The sequence below is a fragment of the Odontesthes bonariensis genome, chromosome 15 (genome assembly GCF_027942865.1).
Source record: "Odontesthes bonariensis isolate fOdoBon6 chromosome 15, fOdoBon6.hap1, whole genome shotgun sequence".
In the NCBI taxonomy this organism is placed as follows: Eukaryota; Metazoa; Chordata; class Actinopteri; order Atheriniformes; family Atherinopsidae; genus Odontesthes; species Odontesthes bonariensis.
Window position 1 is genome coordinate 4,062,881 of NC_134520.1, and position 20,995 is coordinate 4,083,875.

The 20,995-nt window shown below is 41.8% G+C and overlaps 1 protein-coding gene across 2 annotated transcripts; it reads right to left on the reverse strand.

The window, feature by feature from the left end:
* Positions 1–1,358: 1,358 nt before the first annotated feature.
* On the reverse strand, positions 1,359–19,865 carry nek1 (NIMA-related kinase 1). 2 transcript variants are annotated; one of them, XM_075484725.1, is made up of 37 exons: positions 19,789–19,865; positions 19,323–19,471; positions 19,140–19,236; positions 18,956–19,053; positions 18,642–18,725; positions 18,484–18,551; positions 18,282–18,368; positions 17,770–17,824; positions 17,356–17,556; positions 17,200–17,272; positions 16,146–16,258; positions 15,886–15,951; positions 15,503–15,562; positions 15,376–15,423; positions 15,029–15,109; positions 14,723–14,916; positions 14,498–14,620; positions 14,274–14,376; positions 12,842–12,928; positions 12,260–12,343; positions 12,088–12,165; positions 11,765–11,860; positions 11,472–11,654; positions 11,327–11,380; positions 10,979–11,228; positions 10,666–10,791; positions 10,402–10,569; positions 10,130–10,291; positions 9,927–10,032; positions 9,085–9,161; positions 8,780–8,997; positions 8,088–8,245; positions 7,503–7,864; positions 7,205–7,338; positions 6,948–7,080; positions 3,503–4,492; positions 1,359–1,754 (listed from the first exon to the last, which is right to left on the reverse strand). In XM_075484725.1, the coding sequence occupies exons 2-36, from the start codon at positions 19,437–19,439 to the stop codon at positions 4,479–4,481; spliced, it is 4,158 nt and encodes a 1,385-aa protein (XP_075340840.1). In that variant the 5' UTR covers positions 19,440–19,471; positions 19,789–19,865; the 3' UTR covers positions 1,359–1,754; positions 3,503–4,478. The 2 variants fall into 2 exon arrangements, with proteins under 2 accessions (XP_075340840.1, XP_075340841.1); XM_075484726.1 differs by lacking the exon at positions 12,842–12,928.
* Between the last annotated feature and the right edge of the window lie 1,130 nt (positions 19,866–20,995).

A 20,995-nucleotide genomic window follows, 5' to 3' on the forward strand; every position in this document is an offset into this window, starting at 1 on the left:
GCCTTCAGGTTCACATAGGAAATTAGAGGACTCGACGAATGCGTCAAAAACTGGAGCCACGGAAAATATGTAAATAAAGTGTTGAAAAATTACGAGAAAAACACACCCTTTATCAAAAAAAACACACTTTTTTTTTTTTTTACAAAACTTTAACAAAATCACATTTTCTCCCACACGACCTAGATGTATCACAGTATAAGCACAACAAGATTTTATAAAAAACAAAAACAAAGTGAGAAACAAAAGAACTGAAGTGTGATGTAAAACAAACAACAAAGCTAAACGGAATAATTACAAGAGATGCAAAACAATCTAAACCGAAAACAACTATAAATGAAATGATAAAATGATCAAAATGGAAGCAGAACAAATTTGCAGAAAGATCTTGAAATGAGAAAACAATAAATCATCTCAAAGAGATAATCAAGAGACGATAAAATGAGGAAAAACATCCGCAAGACTCACATTTGGAGACTAAATGTAACTTCATTAATATCTGCTCGCTTTGAGGGGGTCTTTCATACATTTGTCGCCATAGGACTACATTGGCATCAAATTGTATGCTCAGGACGTCAACAGTGTAAAGTTAAGAAATTCCGAGGTGCAAGGAAGGCGGCGTCTAGCGTTGTAAAAAGGGCGTGAACTGAATCCTCCATTCTTAATGACATGTAGCACCGGGTCGAAAAAAAACATCCATCTCCAGACGTAATGGAGAAATGCTTGTTTATCATTTCATCCTTTGGCCACATCTACGGTCAGGTTTAGCAGAATTCTTAAAGTCGGTGCATTTTAATCACTTGCTTTCGCAACTTAACTCCATGATGTGTTTTTTCTCAGTTTCGTTCCGTTTTATTTTACTAGCTTGGGTGATTTAGTGACAGTTTCCCCAACTTTCGCGTAAAGTTAAGATGTACTGTTCTGTCATGTAGATGTAATATACACTTATAAATTATGGAAAGCGGAATGATTGTTATAGCAAACTGAGGGCTGAGAGGTCAATAGGGACATCTGGTGGTCACATTTTGCAGCAATCTCTCGTGAGAGCTAGCAGATCCTTCATACTCCTCACGCGCTCTTCGACATTAAACACAAGTGTACAGCATGTTGATTCTATGGCAACTTTTCCACAACACTAAGAGGATTCTGTCCTGCATATTCTCTAGAGGCCAAAGCAAAAATGATGGCCCCCATCTTTCTTTTTATATAAACAAATAAAAGACCCACATGGAGAGGGAGATCACTTTTCCAAAGTCGCTGTTTTTATAGCAAAATATAAATTAGGGAGTAGACCTTTAACGTTTAAAGTAACCTTCACAGCACAAGCACAGAACTGCACGAGAGAGCCAGTGAGACGCGGCCAGACAATAAACGTGATTTATTTTGATCTCATTCAGAGGACACTGCATATTGAGCAAGAGGGAGAGATGAAGGAGAGCAAGCAAAGAGCAATAAAGAAGGAGATTTATTTGTAGGTGGCCCTCCTCTGTCACACGTGATCCCAGGAGAGCTGGCAGAAGCCCTCAGGTCATATTTTCTCACTGTGAAGAGGCAGCACTCAACCCCCTCCACCTCCACTTCCACTTCCACACAATGGCTCCCAGCTCCCCTTTTTGGCTTGACCCCCATGTTTCATCGCGCACTCTGCAGAGACTCTGCGAAAACGCGTCGGCAGAAATTATTTCAATGTTGTTCAGAAGGGCAACAGGAAATATTTGTTGATGCTGAAAGCCAATCATCCTTCAAAATGACTGCACCTGAGGGTGAGAAAAAAAAATAAAAAAAGGATCACACTCCCACACCGACGGATGATGGAAGTTACAGCTGTGAGTGCAGGGGAGAACCTGACAAGACATATGCTCCAATTTCCTTGAAAGGATAGACCTTGACAAAAACTATTGCTCTCTTCGGTACAGCTAATAGATATTCAAGATTGCAGGCACTGAAATAGATTGAATACCAATGAGGACACCCATTTTCTAAAAAGAGCAAAGTGGAGTTACACAGCTACAGCGATGTCTACAAGCTGCCATTTCATTCTGTAGGACTGTTATCTCTTAACTGAAAGCAGCCCAAATCCTTTGGCCTAATAGATCAGGACCCTGACATCCAGTGATCCTCGCTTTGATAAAGCTTTTAAACTTACTCACTCAGCCTGAGGCATTCTGCTTTTCAAATTGCATTAGGGACCATAAATGAATTTCAAATAACACTCCCTGAGAACGGCTGAGTGGCTTTATTTCCACATGGGGTGATTTTCTCCTTTTCATTGCGAACACTAAGCCAAACACACCAGCCGTATGGAAAATGCCAACCATAATTAAATTCATTACATTTCAAATGTAATGAGACAATATCAGGGAGTCCGTGAGACTCTATAGGTCATTTGTCTGAAGTGTCTTTTTGTTTTCCTCAAACAGTGTGCTTTTAGCGCAGTTGTGATGTTTAACATAGTTCATGAGCGCGGATCTGATGACATCTGTTTACTATGGCGTGTGAAACTCCGCCAACTTTGAAGTGATGTTGCAATAAATGCATGTTTACAGCCAGCAGGGTTAGCAGCACTGTTATAACGACATCAAGCTGAGCCTACGGCGTTATTCTCTTATTAGTAATAAAAGAAAGTTTATTATAAAATAAACCAGTGCTTTTTTGTCCAAATCCCTTATGCCGTCATTCTGGATGTTCCGATTGAATGAAGTTTCATGACAAATCAAATGAAAATCACAACAGAGATAAAGCAACCACCCATGCATAACGCACGAAACAGTCAGATAAGGATCATAAAAACACAGGACTATCATGCACCATTAATATTCAATGAGTCAGAGCGCTTCCTTTCTGGCCCCTGACAAACAACCTGAAAAGAGTACAGATATGGAAGGCTAAGCTCAGCTTGAAAATACACAGGCCGATGACGAATGCTGCCGTCATTTTTGCTGTTCCATTTCACTAATGGCAGGTTTATGTTTGGGAAGTAAAACGAAATATGTCACTGGGAGATTTATGCTGGCATTTGTCAAAAAGAAGGTAAGATTACTTACACAATACCGCATTTCAAGGACCAACCTGAATGCTACCGTCATCTTTGCCTTCACTGTCGCTAATTAAAATGTAGATGGAACGAGTAATCGCTCTCCGGGGAGAAAGGTGGCTATTTCAAGGTTAAATGTGCAACCTGTAATCCAAAGCGAAATGTGGAAATGAAAAAGTTCAGATGACTGATATCAATTTGTCTTTTTTTTTTTCCTAATGACGCCACACAACTTAAACCAATTCAAAGCTGATGAAATCATTGCAACTAATTAAAGACAGTCCTGGACCTCCACAGAAAAATTCAGAGGATTCTACCTGCCACATAACATCAGAAGTGGCGTGAGAACAAAGGCCTATGTGATATGATTCCACAGGGTATGCAGCTTCTGGCAAATTGTGCAAGCTGACAGAGGGGTGGGTGAGTGCTCCGCCAAAGGGGCTGAGGAGAAAAATAGTCTGGTGTACTCACGACTGGCAGCAGCGAAGCCTGGGAGCCCATGAAAGGCACAATGGTTTTCTTTTCCACCTTTTTAGGGACTGCACATCTCACTGAAGGCTTCTCAGGACAGATAATCTGCAATCCCTCACGTTACCATGTTGTAGACATGACTTGGTGCAGAAAGAAGTTTCAATTAAGTTTCTTAAAAAAAGTGTTTATTCCAATAAAAATATTTACAGTATTTAAATCATAACCACACATAAATTATTGGTAGTAACTACACCACTGGTTATGTCATTAGGATGACTCGCTGTTTCAGTCTGACCTGGCCCACACATCGCGTCAGCCAGCCTTGCTACATACAACAGTCTCACTCACAAAAACTGAAACGGTAAGAAAGGTGGAAAATGTATTTAACTTCTGGTTTGGACAAAGCTCTCGTAAGAAAAGGAGGTTGAACTGGTTTTTGAGTAAATCACGATACGTGTGTGTGTTGAGGGCGACCTGGTTTATGTTCTGAAGCTATGGTTGAGCGTGGCACCGAAAGAGAACACCTGAGTGGAACCAGATCTAATCCTCCAAAATGAAATGCCACCGAGGAGTCCAACTGAACCAACAACAAGGAGAATCAAACAGTTTACATTGTTAATTCGAGTGACATTACATTACATGTTACATTACTTGTGCGTCAATCATTTGCAGGCGAAGACTTCCACAAACATTCACAGAAGCTCGAAATGAACTTTGGTTAACAGGAACACGGACTTCGATAATGCACTTCTGAGTGAACACTGGTTAGAAAAGAGTGCCGGGTGCCGATAGTCAAAGGATGAAATGCAGTCTCAAGTGTTCGGGTTATATTTCATGCGAATGTGCCTGAAACGCTGTCAGATGCGAGGCCGCCACAGTTCATGCATAGATCCTTCTGTCAGAGATGCGTGTTGGGGGAAGACATCAGATGGCGAGCAGATTGTCACCGCTGCCAGCAGCTCCGCTGCACAGAACATTATTCATCATTGTCTAAAAGCAGACAAAACAAAGAAAATCCTGTTAGAGGAGAAGTGAATGACACCAAAATGCAATGAACAGGGAAAATAAATAGCGTCTAACACCACTCATATAATATTGGATAATTACATCAAAGCTTTAATCTAATCAAAGCACATTTAACGCAACAGTTAATGCGACTACAGTACTTGGTGGAATGGCACATACAGTGCTATGGAGGTTCCACACATGCATTAATGACAACTCCGTCCTGTGCTCAAAGATGATTTGAATTAACATTCCCTCTCCAGTTCAGCCAGCTCAGTGTGCTGCAAGTATCCAGGACTTCCTCTGGCCAAAGGATTTAACTCGCTGCAGGCTCCAAGAACACAAGAACAACACAAACTATTTTAGTCACATCGTTCCTCAACACTTTCCACTTAATACCGACTTCAGTGGATTCAATTCAATAAATGGAGTCATTTCAGAAAGACTCGATGCTCAGGAATCATTTCTTACGATTTCACTTTTACAGACACTTCCTTCTAATGACTGAGGACGCATAAATGCTTTTTGAGCCAATGTGCAAAATGCAAGATTGCAATACTTTGTGTGATCACTATGAAGAAGAAAAAAAATAAAAAATAAATAAAAATCCCCATCCAGCTCACTTAATCTATGAAGACACATCTTAACGTTTGAAACCCCCAACATTACATGCAGCACAACTTTCCTGCTCAATAATGGAATTCCCATCAGCCTCAGCTGTGCTTTGTTTTTAGTACTTATTAGCAAATGTTAACTACAGTGGCTCAGTCTTGTTAACCTTGAGGGAAATTCAGTCGGGGCTCTCAAATGTTCCGCACCGAGCACGAGACTCGCGCAGGTCAGATACACATACGCAGTGCTGTCTCAGTGGCACGTCAGGACGCTGTAGACTGTGTGAGAAATCATCATCTTCATACATGTAAGAAATTACCGTACTTTCCGGACTATAAGTCGCACTTTTTTTTTTTTTTTTTTTCCATAGTTTGGCTGGTCCTGCGACTTATAGTCAGTCAGGTGTGACTTATACATCAAAATATATATAATTTAACATGTTTTTAAATGTTAATTCATGCTGACCAACATGAACCAAGGAGTAAACATTGCTATCTACAGCCGCGAGAGGACTCTCTAGGCTTGTGCCAACTATTTGCTGCTCCTGACTGTATCACTGAAAAAAAATAAAAAAATAAAAATGACAGCTGAGAAAGACTTGAACACAAACAAAAAGAAAATCCTATTCTACGGATTACAAACTGCAGGTAGTTGTGAGGGACTGGCGAAAAGCAGAGGGTAATCTTACTGCAATGAAGAAAACAAAGAAAGCTAATCGCGGGCCGAAAGCAAGATTGCCAGAGCTGGAGGAACGAGTCCACAGGTGGGTGCTTGAACAATGTACTGCAGGGAGAGGCTCGTCAGCGGTGCAGTTACGTCTCCACGCCCTGATGCTTGCAAAGCAGATGAATATAAATGACTTTGCAGACGGGCCTTCTTGGTGTTACAGCTTCATGCAACGCAACCGCCTTTCTATCAGAGCACAGATAACGGTTTCTAAATAAATGAGACTTATAGTCCAGTGCGACTTATATATGTTGATGGGTTTTTTTTGACTGATGTGACTTATACTCTGGAAAATACGGTATTTGAAATTTTGTAAGATGAAGCTGTGATCATAAGTCAAGATTTTTACAAGAGCTGAACAAGAGACTGTAGATGCTTTAACAGTGACTGCGGGCTGACATGTGGTCTTAATTGGTTGGTGGCTATTTATAAGATTAAATCATAATGTTCAGTTGACTTTTTTTAATGTCTTGATACTCGTTTACCAAATTTGAAATGGTAAATGCAAACATTTAAAAGTAAAGGAAGGCATCAGCACTGACTAAAACCTCAAAAAGTGTCTCTCATTTGAGGCTTGAATGTAGGAGATAATTAGGTTTGGATGGTAATCAAGTGACTATTACCACACATCCTATATTTGTTCTCTCACAGCTGCTGTTGTATCTGGAAATATTATCGCTGATGTATGGGTGGGAGACCGGTCCTCAGGGGAGATATCCGACATGTGTAGCCTTCGTTTCAAAAGGCAGTAAAAATAGAAATCAAAAGAGTCATCAAATAGAGATGTTCAATGGGAAAACATTTCCTGTCCTGAGGGAAACTTTCAAGCCTCTCCTCCCCCCAAACGCTGTAATCTGACAAGAGACTTAGCAAAGAGCACAACAAAACACACAGAATAAAGGCTGAGTTTCACATCTACTCAGTCCCTGCACGGCTTGGTGAATCTGCAGCGATGCAACCACAGAGGACAGTGTTTTAGAGAGGAGATTAAACATTTATCATTTCTGTAGTTTACACAAACACTTAGGGAAAAGTGGCACTGCTGACAACTAAGATGAATAAAATCCAGCCTGGAGAAAAACTGCATGCTAAAGTCACTTGCCTTCCTGATATGCACCGTCTGCCATCACCAGATGAAGGATGTTGGGGTACAGATGCTGGTGCGCGGTTCCCAGAATGTTTAAGACTAAACTGGAGCCTAGCTCAATATTCTCATCTTCATCTTCATGTATAGCCTTGAAGAAAAAAAAAAAATGAAAAAAAAGAAGAAATCAATGAAACAAGACATCTTCAATCTGTTCAATCAGTCACATGTTCAGCAAAGATGGCCTCAATATGTCACGGTAAAATAATTCATACCTTGATCTTATTGTAGGCTTCAATGAACTTCTCAAATCCCATCTGCTGCTCCAGGTTGAAGCGAAGCTCTTCCAGACGACTGAAGATGCTGTCATGATGCTCAGCCTCCCCACCCTGGTCCTCTCCACTGCCATCTAGAGTGAAACAGAAAGTGTCACCATTGTGCCCCCTGAAACTGCTTAGTTTAACATAAGCTTTAGTACTTTTCAATACGTTGCGAAACCACAATGAAGTAAAACAAAATAACTAAGATAAATGGGTAACCTGAAACAGCTGAATCCGGGACATCCCCTCCTACCTGATTGCCATTCTTCATTGAGCTGCTTGTTGTTACTGTGGTGCTCCTCTCCCACACCGTTAGACAGCAACTCCCCTGCCTCCTCGTCACCTGGACTCCCAGTAGAGCATTCCTCCTCTTCCTCGTCCTCTTCCTCCCCTTCTTCTTCTTCATCGTCATCCTCGTCTACGGCCATCTGATCGCAGTCCCGATCAATCTCAGCTGCGATCCTGTTGAAAAGCTCCTGGTCTCCATCCTCTGGAGGGTTGCCATTAAAGTCTCCCGCTCCAACATCTGGAGAGCTCCTCATCATGTCGCCCTCCTCTTGAAGCAGTCTCTCCATAGAGGCCCTGATGTCTCGCAGATCTTCATCTTCATACACACTAGGAAACAGATCATAGTCATATCGCTCACAGTATGCCATTTCCTTGCAGTGTTTAATCATCCGGCAATTCACAGGATGAGACCAAAGCTAGTTATCCATCACAAATGATTTACCTGCTAGACTAGAATTCAGATGTTTTACATTAGCAAGTGTGCATTTGCCAAAACCAGTCAGGTTAGAGCATGTCTTTGCTTTGGATATGTCATATGTGCGGGTCTTACTCCTCAGCCTCTGACTGATCATCATCTTTAGCTGCCTCCTCCAGGTCCTCGATCTCCAGGTTGTTTTCTGGGGCGACATTAGTCTTGCTGGTCACTGGAGGGTCCTGCTGAGAGCTGAAGACTCGACTGAGGTCTGGCAGAGAGCACGTCCGCAGCATCTGACAGCACAAAGGAAGCACGGGGTCATGTAGCAAGTCTGGGCTTGGCTCAGACAAGTCATAAACAGACTAAATCCATAGAGAGAAAGAAAATAACAGAAGCCAGCAAATCAGTTAAACTATGGATGTGTGAATTATAGAACAATCAATACGCAAAGTATTATATAGGGAATCGAGCTGTAAGAGGAATGAGCTTTGGTGTGACATGTTTATATTTCACAGGTCTTTGCAGGTCCGCATAGAGGCATGCAGATTGCTGAGGAAGGTCTTGAAAGATATAGGTTGATTGATGCTCCTTCTGTCCTATCACATCCACTGCACATTTAGACTATGTGATTAATTGCGCTGGCTCCTTTCAGCCCCCTTCATTAATATAGAACACTGAAGTTCCATCCATAATACCTCGCAAGCCTCTTCATCACATCGGGCCAAAGAACGAGGGTAAAAACACCCAGACATTCCAAAAGCTAATAAAATGTCAGAGAGCCCACGCTGCTGTTTAACATGTTTTAATCTAAATCCCCCTTTAATCACCTTGGGGTTGTTGGTGTCAAACATGCCCGTAGAGAGATCAATGAGGAGGGCGTCCTTTTGCCTGGAGCGGAGAGGTGAGACGGATCGTGAACGAGAGGCCAGAGAGGAGGATGATTCATCCATGGAGGACTGGGCAGAGAGGACTGCTAAGGCAGCAGTGCGTCGGTGGGCCGGAGAGCACAACTTCATAAAGAGTGGCTCCTCATTCTGGGCTAAACCTGGCGAGAACAAAGGAAGGGCAGATTTAATTAATGTTATAATTACACTGATAAAAGTGGCCGTGGCTCATCGCACATCAATCTCACCAGATGGTTCAGCAGCTCTCTCTGCACTCTTCCCAATCTCCCTGGCAGCAGCTGGTCTTGTAACACCCTCAGGTGGCCTTAAAGAGAAGTTCACATTTGCTCAATGAAGCATGCAGTCTGGGAACATTGACTCCAGATCTCAACATTCTGTTCTTTTAGCTGCAGCTGTAAAACAATTCTAAATATAGATGTAGTTTTTTTTTTGTTTTTTTTTTTGCAAAGGACTCTTAAATCTTGATTATTTCAGTAAATAATGACAGTTGTCGTGAAAGAGCAAAAATCTCATTCAAAAGAAATACTTAACCCTCATACCTGATTTAAAACAACCAAAAAACATATGTTAATATTTTTTTCCGCTTTTTTTTTCGTAGATCCACTTCAGTCCGCGCTCAACAATTCCACTTTGCATTCTTTATATTGAAAATATAGCAGTTTTTGTGTGTTTTTTAAACAGAAATGGGTGTTTACCTCATATACACTAGTATTTAAAGGGTTAATTTTTTGAAAATAATTGAAAACTTGGTGGTTATGATCAGAACTGAAGTGGAAGAAAAGATTTATGAAAAAAAAGTGGAAAAAAATATTAACATATGGTATTTTGGGGATCATTTTAGAAGGGGACAAATATGTCCCTTTTCAGAAATTAAGTTTTTTTTTTTTTACACAATGAAAAATTGCATTGTATATGATGTGTTTTTGAAATTCGAAAAAAATTGTCAAAAATGCACAACTGGACCAAATATGATGAGTATCACTATTTCCAGTGTGAAATTAGAGGAGAAAGTACACCCCAAGTGGACAAAAATGTCCCCTATCAGGGATTAGGGTTGACAAATAGTTACATTTGCTGCTGTGCTTGCGTCTCCCATGCTTGCTGCACACTAGCTGGAGGATGTGAGGCTTCTTTAGGAGTCTCCTCCAAAACTACTGATTCTAGGTCTGCAGGATCTAAAGGAATTCAGGCCAGTTAGTATTGTACAGTGCAGAAGATACGTTTTTAAGAGCAAAATGTCTCATCGGGTGTAATGTTGAGGGACATACTGACCCTGGACCTCAGTAAGGTCGGGCGGCAGTGGCGCATCAGCAGCAGACACGTTCTGATCCGAACCCTGATTTGCAGCAGTCGGGCTCAGACCCACAGCAGAGGTCAACACTTCTCTGGGTGTTTTCCCCCTGTCAGCTGATGCTGCTGCCTGCTGAGGCTTCTCTGGGAATCATTAAGCAATAACAATGCCAAGAACACAAGGACTCAAAGAACCATCCACTTCTTCAGTTTTAATTGTATAATAAGGAACATAAAGAGCGAATAAAACTAACCGGGAACACAAAAGTCATCCTCACGTATGGAGTCAGTCTCCAGCTGCTGGGTGAGCGGGCGAAGCTCGGCCTCCTGAAGCACTCTCAGCACCTGACTCACTCCGCCCCCCTTCCTGGCAGCTTCCTCCAGTAGCCCACCCATCTGTATGACTTCACCTATTGTTTGATCTGTGAGGGTGCACATGCAGAGAGACTAAGTGGACCTGCAACAATCAACAAATTTCCGGAAGTTGGCACTTGTTCTTGCTCAAAGTGAACACCCACCGGTGGTCATGATGCATGTCTCCTCCAGAGTCTGTTGGGCTATGGAGAGGACAAGTGGAATACCTGCCTCCCACTTCTTCCGGTCGGCAGCAGACGACAGTCTTTCTTCCAGAGATGCTGAAGTGGCTGTTGAGAGAAAGTTGGTTAGAAAGTAAGCATCATAAACTCGACATGCCTTGTTGCATTACTCATTATCGCTCGACTTACTTATACTACAAAAGGATCTCGAAGTTTACCAGCACGCTTTATGTGTTATAGCACTCAAAATTACAAAAAAAATACAATATAGTTATTAGACTAACACTAAACTCACTGCTTATTATGGCACATGTCTCCCCCAAGGTTTGCTGAGCCACAGGAAGGACAGGTAGCTCCGCGGCTTCCCACTTCTTCCGATCTCCATTTGAAGGGGGGAGTTTCTCGCCGTCTGGCCGTTTCTCCCGGGGAGCCGGACTTGGCTCTGCAGGGGCCGGAGAAGACTCCTCCACCTCCTCCACCTCCTCCATTGGGCTCTGGGCTTTTAGGTTCTGGTTAAGTCTGCGCAGGATCTGCTTTTTTTCACTCTGTTACATGAAAAGTAACAGAGAACGTTATCATTTTGAAAGTAGATTCTGTACTTTGTTCACTTGTAAACACAAGCTAACAACTAACGGGAACATACCTGGATCTCTGTAGCAGACCCCGGTTCATTCAAGTTTTCTTTTTGTGGAGTAATCTGACAATCAGAAAATGATAAATTGATATACGCACAGACGCGGACAATACCATGATGCAGGGTGTGATAGACTTTGCATGCAAATACTGACTGCTCCAACATTCTTCAGAGCAACAGTCATGGATATTTCTGGGGTGGAGGGCTTGGATGCAGGCAGGGCCGAAGCTTTGACAGCTGCGTCTGGCTGCGAGAGGCTGGGCTGTGGAAGAGGACCGTCAGAGGTAGATGATACTGCTACTGATGCCACGCCAATCATCACCCCTCGAGCTGCAATCTTTCACAATACGCAACAGCCATTACTGGACTATACTTAAAGAACCTTTAAGGCCAGATAATGGTGTTGCATTTATGGAAACTAGGGTGGGTTAAAGAATGGAAACCTACATGCTCTTCCCAGGCTTTCTTTTCTCTCTCGTATGCTTCTCGCCTCTTCTTTTCCAGCTGCTCTTTAAGTACAGCAGCACGGGTGTTTGCTTGAGCCTGACAGAAGTAGACATATACACACAAATAAATAAATAATCAAATCACAGCTAAACATGTTTCCATGTGAAAAACACTTTCTCATAAAGGCTGAGCATTTAGCTACTCATATGACCTGCAAATACTCATTACAACTAACAGTGGGGAATCATAAATTTTTATTTTATTTTTTTTTTTTTTAAAAAGGGTGCATATAGCAATAGGTTTTGTGCTCCTTACAGACTCACTTTTAAAACCTCTATCTTCTTTCTCCTGAGCTCTGCCTCTTCACTGGACTCCTGGCTATCAGAGCCATCGCTGTCATACTGAAACAAACACATACACCAACCAGAGCACAGTGACCAAATGACAGAGGGAGAAGAAAACCCTCATTATAGGCACTTTCAGACTCCAATGTACCTTCTCTCCTCTGAGTCGGGCTTTGATCTGCTGACGCTCATTGAAGTTCTGCAAGCGGATCTGCCTGAGTCTCGACAAGTACTCCTGAGAACAAATGCACACGTGTGACATACTGAATGATGAGAAAAACGTAGGGTACAACAGCAATGATATCCAGAGTCACACACATACACACAAATAGAATAAAATAAAATACATGCCAGCATTGTTAGCGCTTCATTAGATTAAAATCATCAGCCAATCAGAAACAGGAAAAAAAACAACAACAACAACACATTCGCATACAACCACGTACATGCCACAAAAAATCCATTCGAGCATGTATGACATTGAAAGCAAAAAAAAAAAAAAAAAATCCTAAACACAACTCAAAAACTGGAATGATTATGTGAAATGGAACAACGGCCATTGTTGGGATCGATAAGCAGCTCACGGTGGACTGTGGAAGAGCAAACATTATGCGAGGAGTGAGCGTGACTGAGCTGCCGGGTTGGATTATGGGAGGGTCAAAGGGAGTTCTATGCAGACATAAGAGCCAGACGTGCTATGAGTGAAACTGCACATTCAGGTCTGGACTCCTACCTCCTCCTCTTTGTTGACTTTAGGCCGCCTGCACCGAACCGCGCCAGCCCGGCTTCCATAGATCGCAGCCAGGTTTTGTCGAGTGCCCTGTTTACGGTTCAGTTTAACCAGACTTTAGAAGGGTGAAGGCCCTAACATCTAACTGCCACAAAGACAGTAAGATGGGCCTGCATATAACCAAAGCTGCACTCAGCAACAGTCTTTGATTCATCTTGAATAAAATGACTGGATATAGAGCTGAACGTAACAATGTGTGAAATCATTAGGTTAAATTAACAAAACAAATCAGACTTCTGCTCAGGCTGCAGTGAGGAAAGCTATTACCAGAAGTACATAAGGTCAACAGATTAACTGAACTCGTGACCGTGATACAACAATCTGAATCACAGAACATGAGCGGATTAATTTCTATTCATTAACACAGACATGAGAGGAGATCTGGGGCTACGGTCGAATTGTAACAACCTTGGAAAACATCACAGGGATAAGGAAAGATGGTGGGAGAAATTCACAAGGATTCAGGAAAAGATGACTTGTAGTCACTGAGGCCGACTACACTTACACTGAGCTGCAATGTGGGTCTGCAGTACTAGAAACAGACATTTGACAAACAACATACAAAGAGTGCTAAAATATTTCATCATCAAAATTTGTAATCTAAAAAAGGAAGAAAAAAAAAAAAAAAAAAAAAAAGGCCCACAGGTGAAAGATATCACTGTAACAGGCTGCTCACACCAACTCTGATGTTCTCATATTTATATACATGAATCACACAGTTCGTACAACTGGATAAACTCTGAAACTTGTGGCCACAAGGAGTAGTGCTATAGAATCATCTCTTTCTTGCTTAAAGAATGGTCCATTGTTTCATATGCTAGAGGAGATAATAAAGGGAGCACTGAAGCTCCTTTTAGTATTTAGAGAATTCCAACAACTCTCATCATGACTGCAACTAAGATACTTCCAGGTAATTTCACTCAGATTCCTAGGCAATAATAACATTAAAAAAAAAACCAAAAAAAAAAAACCGTCAATGTCCAAATCCAGTACGTGTCTGCCACTAGGGGGCAGTAGAGCTCCAAAACGAACAGACAGTGTACTTGTCCTGTCCGATTCATTATTCATGTGTCAGCAAACAAAGGCTTATTGAACACATCCAGCAAAAACAAAGCAGAATGGACATTACATCTGAATTCTCCACCAATCCAAGTTGCGACTCTGATAAAGTAAGTTCAGCAAGTCTTATAATAACGATGAAATATTTCATTCACTATCAAAACCAATAATTTAAGTTTTAAGGAGCTTTTAAATACATATCACTGGCTATGAAACATCCAAGTCAAATAGTCATTATTCAGCATTTCTACAACAGAGATAAATACTAGGATAAACATGATATTACAGCAGAAGTCACTGCAGTCATCCTACGTACCAGCTGTCCCTCAGCACGGACTTTGTTGAGCATGGCTTCCCTCTTTCGTTGTAAAAACTCCTCCACCTGAAAGGCCCGTCCAGCTCCCGTCTGACCACGCTGCCTGAAAACAGAACAAAGTGACAAATAGTCCAACTACATCTCACTCAGCAAAAAGGAGCAGCGAAGCGTTTTTTTTTTGGTTTGTTTTTTTCATTAAACGTGTAATTTACTGATCGACTCACCGGCTAACATGGGCTTGTTTTGAAACATGCTGCAGCCTCTGAAGCTCTCTCTTGACTGCATCGTGGTTTAGGCGATGAGCGGGGCCGTTGGGCAGCACAGGGCCCGCAGCGGCTGGTACACCTCTGACACACAGAGAAAATGCCACAACCGTCATCCAATATACCTCAACTGGCTTTTTAAAAAAAACATTTTTTTAAAAAGCGAAAGGAAACATTTCAACCAACCGAATGGGACTGCCGGGTCCTGCTGAGGATCCCTCCCTGCTGGTGTCTTTAGGCTGTGATTTAGCCATTTGGTCCAGAGCAGCATGGTAGTGTTCATACGAGCTCTTGCTGGGGACGGGGGCTGGAGTAGGCCCCAGAGGAGGGCCTGGGACAGGGGGGGCAACACCTGCAACCCTCTTACCTCCAACAAAACACTGAGAACAAAGACAAAGGAGCTTCGTGACAACTTGTCATTTCATAACAACATGATCATAAAATATAGATATGGTTCTAACACCTGAGCAACATTTTGCTGAAATGGATTACCTTCCTCTCTGGGCTGCTACCTCCACTGGAACTCAAGACGTGCTTCCAGCCTTGTTCTCTGGCTTGATTTATTCGATTGATCTGTGAGAGATTCTTAGGCTCAGACTTTTTATGAAGTCTTGGGTGAAGTTGTACATTGCATTTGAATCTCATAATAGATTCCGTTCTGCAGCTGTATCATCTGACAGGATATAAAGCCAGACACTTAACAGGCCTAACACCCCCGACTACGCTATAATTCAAACAAGGGATGAGGAGTGCAGTTACCCTTTCAATGCTCATCACACTTATTGCACTAATAAAGTAAAAGATTAACTGGAGTAACGATAGAGATATTCACCGCTCACCTTTTCCTTCTCATATCTCTTCATTTGCTCTGCTTTCAACAGGAACATCTGAAGAAAACACAGATCAGGAAACTACAGACTGCAAAAAACTATCAGAAATCATACAGAGACTAAACAATATGCTCACCTGTTCTCTCTGCTTCCTTTCTTTCTCGATCAGCTCCATCCTTTTCTTTCTGATGCCCTCCTGCAGAACGAGACGGAAGCGACTCAAAACACGAAAAGAAATTTCAGAAATCTGATTTGAGGCGAGAGGCAGCAGGACTGCTCTGTCACAGGGCAGCAGGCCGGGAGGGAAAGGTTTGGTTAAGAGAGAGCCAACTCAGGCAGAACACTCCGAATGAGCTGGGAGTGGAAAATGGGTGAAGACGGTGGGATCAAGCAGAATGGGAGGAAGGAAAACTAAACCAAATGCTGGTGGGGAGTGACCCACATGTGTGGGTGAATGGGGAGAGAAGAGAGAGGGAAGTCTAACAGGGAATACGAGTTATATGGGGCGCTCAGCTGTACCTCGTGTTTTTTCCTCTCTTCCTCCACTTGACTCACTCTTCTCTGAGCGGCTGCTGGGAGAGGGGCCTGAGCAACATACAACATTCTGGGCTTTAGAGGTTGCCAACACAGTATGATGTCAAAACACACGCACACACACAGAAATATGAGAGGCCTCTGACATTTAAGTCAAGGAGCTTAAGACCAAGTAGGAACAAGGAAGAAAAAAATAAATAAAATAAAAAAAGGTTGAAAGTCATCGATACGGGAAACATACAAACCGGTTTTTGTTTTACGGCCGCCTTCCTCTCTGACGTTTTTTTGGTTCCATCTACAACCTTCCTCACAGTTAAAGGCACTCCATATTTGCTGGCTGGTTTTGTAATCTTCTGGGCTGCAGCAAGTGGTATATATATATATAAAAAGACAAAAGAAAAAAAAAAAAAAAACAACAGACACAATCATCAACAACAGCAAACAATAACTAGGAATGACTCAAACCCCCCCCCAGCATTGATGTAGAAGCCTGGGTTCCCTCTTATAACACTGTCACAAAAACTTGATCATAGCAGGTAGATAAATGTAGTGAGAGGTGGGTGCTGCTGAGGTCTAATTTTTAATTCATCCCTCATCCTATATTCAGAGGAGGGGGAGGAGGCCAACTGTCCTCTGCAGCTCTGAATCTCTACGCTTCATACAGAATAAGACAAACAGGGTCATCCTATTCTATTTGGAAATACAACGATCAGCTACAACGTTAAAACCACAGAAGAAGTGACTGACATAGATTATGTAGTTACAATGAGGCAGCAAGGGAGAAGTCAGCCGATAAAGTTAATATGCTGGAACCAGGAAAAATGGGCCAAAGTGATGATCGGAGCCACTTTAACATGGAACAAAATTGTAGCAGCTGCACAACTGGGTTCAAACATCTCGCCAGCTCTTCTGGGTTGCTTCCAGTGCACAGTGGTTAGGGTCTTATTCCCAAAAATCGTGAAATCTCTCATTCTAAGTATCATCTTGTTCAATTATCTTGGGTATTTTTTATTAAATACACTCCGTTAAGAAGAAAAAAAGTTACAAAAGGCACACACTAATAATTTATCAAAGCACCTTTAGCTGTGATTACAGAATGAAAAAGAGTTCAAGGAATTCATTTAACCTTCAATTTCCCCATATTACATTCAGATTGGACATCTGTGAGAAGCATAAAACATATGAGGAATTAGAAGTATTTTAAAAAAGTGTCTTATTTGGTTGTTCTTTGTGGTGAAAAAAAAAAACCCCAAAAAAACAATACAGCACAGCACAGAGCACTGCATGAAGTTTGCTTACCGGATGGCACTTGTGCCACGCCCATTTTAGGCTGCTTGTGAAGAAAAGTATGGCGGAATTCCTGAGCAATGATCTGGGAAGAGAAAAAAAAAGAAAAGCTACTTTGAAGAAAAATCCCTCATTTATGCAAATCAAGCTTCAAAGATTGCCCGGCACCTGTGGTGTGAGAAACCTCTCTATCCTACAGGAAAGGAAAGGTTTGTCCAGTACGCTGCTGACAGAGGGCCTCTCTCGAGGGTTGCGTTTAAACAGCTGCGCCAAGAGAGAGCGCAGGTCTTGGGAGTAGTGAACAGAAACGGGAGGGTATGAGCCACGAATTATCTTCAGAACCAAGTTCTTCATGTTGCCAGCCTCAAACTAAGAGGACGGGCACACACACGCACACACACACACACACACACACACACACACACACAGTTATGACAACTGCTTTGGGAAGACTGCAAGGACTGAATCAAAATTACAAAGTTTCTGAGACTTCACATCAGTATGCCAGCATGCACTGCAATGCTGCACAGAATTCGTTAAATGTGCATTAATATGTAAATAACTCACACACAGAGTACTTACTGCATGCTTAAGAGTGCACATTTCATACAGGACACACCCCAGGGCCCAAATATCACTGCAAAGAGAGGGAAAGTAGGGAAAATGAGAGGACGGAGAGCATACAAATGGACAAGCAGGGATAAGTTCTGGGGTAAGGTTATGTTCCATCAGTAAGGCATTAAGGCACCATTTTCTTTCAAATACACTGGAGGAAAAAAAAGAGGACTTCTGTGCTGTAAAAACTCCCAACAAACAATGAGATGCTGCAACATTTACTGCACCGGCTGTAACTGAAGCGGATTAGATTACATGCATATCTATAATAGTTCAAGAGAGGAAATCAATATTAGCTTCCTGCTGTAGATGTTCACAGGTTCACTCAATAAAGAGGAGACATGATATCTGGACACCACTCTGCAGCCAACACATAACCCAGGCACGATAAAGTAAATGAGGACAAAACATCATTAAATATATCAGTTTACATGACAAATGAGAGACCCCAACACTTGGTATTCTGGAGCATCACGTACCTTTTGTTGTTGTATGGTTTGTTTTCGCAAATCTCTGGTGATAAGTAATATGGTGTTCCTATGCATGTCCTCGCCAGTTCTACAGTACTGAGAAGAAAAAAAAAAAAGGAGAACAAATGGGAAATTAAAAAGTGCTTTGACAGCCCCAAAGGCTTGTCTTTGTAAAATATCTGGAGTGGTCTTCAGACAACACGGGACATACCTGTTCAGGACCCTCGCGATTCCAAAGTCTCCAAGCTGGACGGTCCCATCTTTTGTCAAAAATATATTCTATGCAGATATTTTGAGAAAACACGGAAATAAAGCAATAAGTAAAAAAATAAAAATAATAAATCACTGGTTTATTAAGAGAGAGATCACCTGTGATTTAATGTCCCTGTGGAGAATTTTTCGATCGTGTACGTGCTTCAGTGCCAGGCAAATCTGCACAAACCAGTCCAGGATCTTGGAAAAAGTAACCCACACAGTGCAGTATCAGCATACATATTAAACATCATTTGCAATTTGAATGGCAGAACAACTGAAATTTTATTTTATTTTTTTTTTAATTCTAAACCACTACAAGGGGTTAAATATGGCTGATTGATGAGTACAGTCATTTGGAAATCTGATGAGTACACTCTTCAAACTTGTCAACAAGTAGATCCGACTGTTTTGAAGTGTTAGTGGCTTACTTGCTCTTCTGGGAACAGTACTCCCTTCTGAGAGTTGATTTTTTTGAACAGGTCTCCACCCTCACAGTAGTCCATTACAATGTATAGACAGCCCCCCTCTAAAAAGAAGAGGAGAAAATGATGAAAAATCACAAGTTATTTCAGTTAAACCGCCAATGGGATTTCTCTTAAGGGTTGGAAATACCTTCGAAAGACTCCTTATACTGGACAATGTTGGGATGACTCATGTTGGCAAGAACAGCAACTTCTCTCCGAGATTCTTGCCTCTCTTTACTTGACATCTGTCAAATTTAAAGAATTGATTAGGAGGGAAAAGGAGTTCACACTGATACCTTCTAAATGTGAACAATTATGTACAGAAGCTTACTGCAGATATGCCAATCTCTTTGATGACATATTGGCGCACATCCTGTTTGGATTTGACGAGGATGGCCTTCCCAAACGAGCCCTCCCCAATTTTCTTCACCTTTTCGTACTTGTCCATGTTACTGGAATGACTGGCTCCTTATGCTGGGTCTGCAAAAACGTCAAGAACATGTCAACTTTAGCTTTGGCCAAGAGTTTAGTTGGACCACAATAAGTGAGCGATTTCCGGAATTGTTCTCTGTCACACGCTAAAGATTCGCTTCAGACGAGCTGTGATGCTGAGAGACAATACAACTGCCAGATAGCTAACGTTACCTTTACAGGGTAGCTAAACGAAGATGGAAGACCAAGCTCATGCGCCATAAAATAAATGTCCCGTTAGCTCTCGAAACTCAGACTAATACAATTAACGCAGCTCACTGGGCAACGGTGTTTGAATTCAACAAGGTGGCTAATACTTGGCTTACCATTAGTCTTTCTTTTTGCTGCTATCTCGCAGAGGTACTGGTACTCGCTACTGGCCTCGCACTCTCTATCTAACTACAGATATCTTTTCCTGCGTTTTCATTGGCCAGCTTCACACTTTGCGATAACCGATTGGTTCATACAAATGTCCATCATCTTTTAACAATGAATGACAGCCACCCCCCAATGTGGGAGTGTTGCTGTGGACATCTTCCTTAGCAACCGTAAACCGAGCGAAGACGTGCCGCCACCTTGGTGCGTATAAGCGTCGTCAAAAAACTTTGACTCTTCAATTCTGGACGAACAAGTTTACTTTTCCTCTTCAAATGTATTTATGTTCATTTCTATAAAAGCGAAGAACTTCGCTTTTCTTGAATAGGTATCAAACAACCGTCTTAACACCCCTGTGGAAACTTTAGTTCTCCGAAGTGACTGAAAAAGAAAACACGTAAAAAAGGAAACAGAAGAAAAAGTCATTTAAATTTTTTTTTAACAACATTTCCCAAAACAACCCTACAGCATGTCAGAAAACACTAAAATATTGCAGCAGAATATTAACCAAAACACAAATAGAGCACAAATTCCAAAAAGGGACATTGGACATGGATGTTTACAGGCGGACAATAAACAGAAAAATGTAAAGAAAGATCTGTTTGTCAAAATAACCGCGTTCATGCGCACAACGCCATGGATTCCGACATATTTTTTAGTTCCAACATGGACACAGTAGATCTGGTAATATTTTGTCTTTCTTTGCCGAGATTGTTGTCTGTTAAACACTGATTTTTCAAGAGATGTTTCCATCGCAGCTCTTGTGATTCTTAAAACACTTTTTTTGTTATCATCTAGTTCGGTAAAGTTGGAAAGATATTGGCAGATTCGGACTTCCGGGATCAATAACTCAGAAGTGAGACGTTGTTAAAACACAAAACAAGAATATTTCCAACCGTAGTAAGACAGACAAGGAGCTAAAACCTAACTTTCATCAAAACGAGCCATCCTCGGAGCCACACCAATAACATTATTAGTGTTTCTGTGCAGCCGGCTGTGAGAGCAGCAAGCAGGGACCGTCTACAAAGTGCAACCCAAGAGAGACATTACAAAAAATAATCAATAAATATCCAATAACTTCACTAGGATACAGTGTAGTGTCACCAAACTCACTACACATTTCACTGGTCTCCTACAGATTATACTACAACTCTTGCC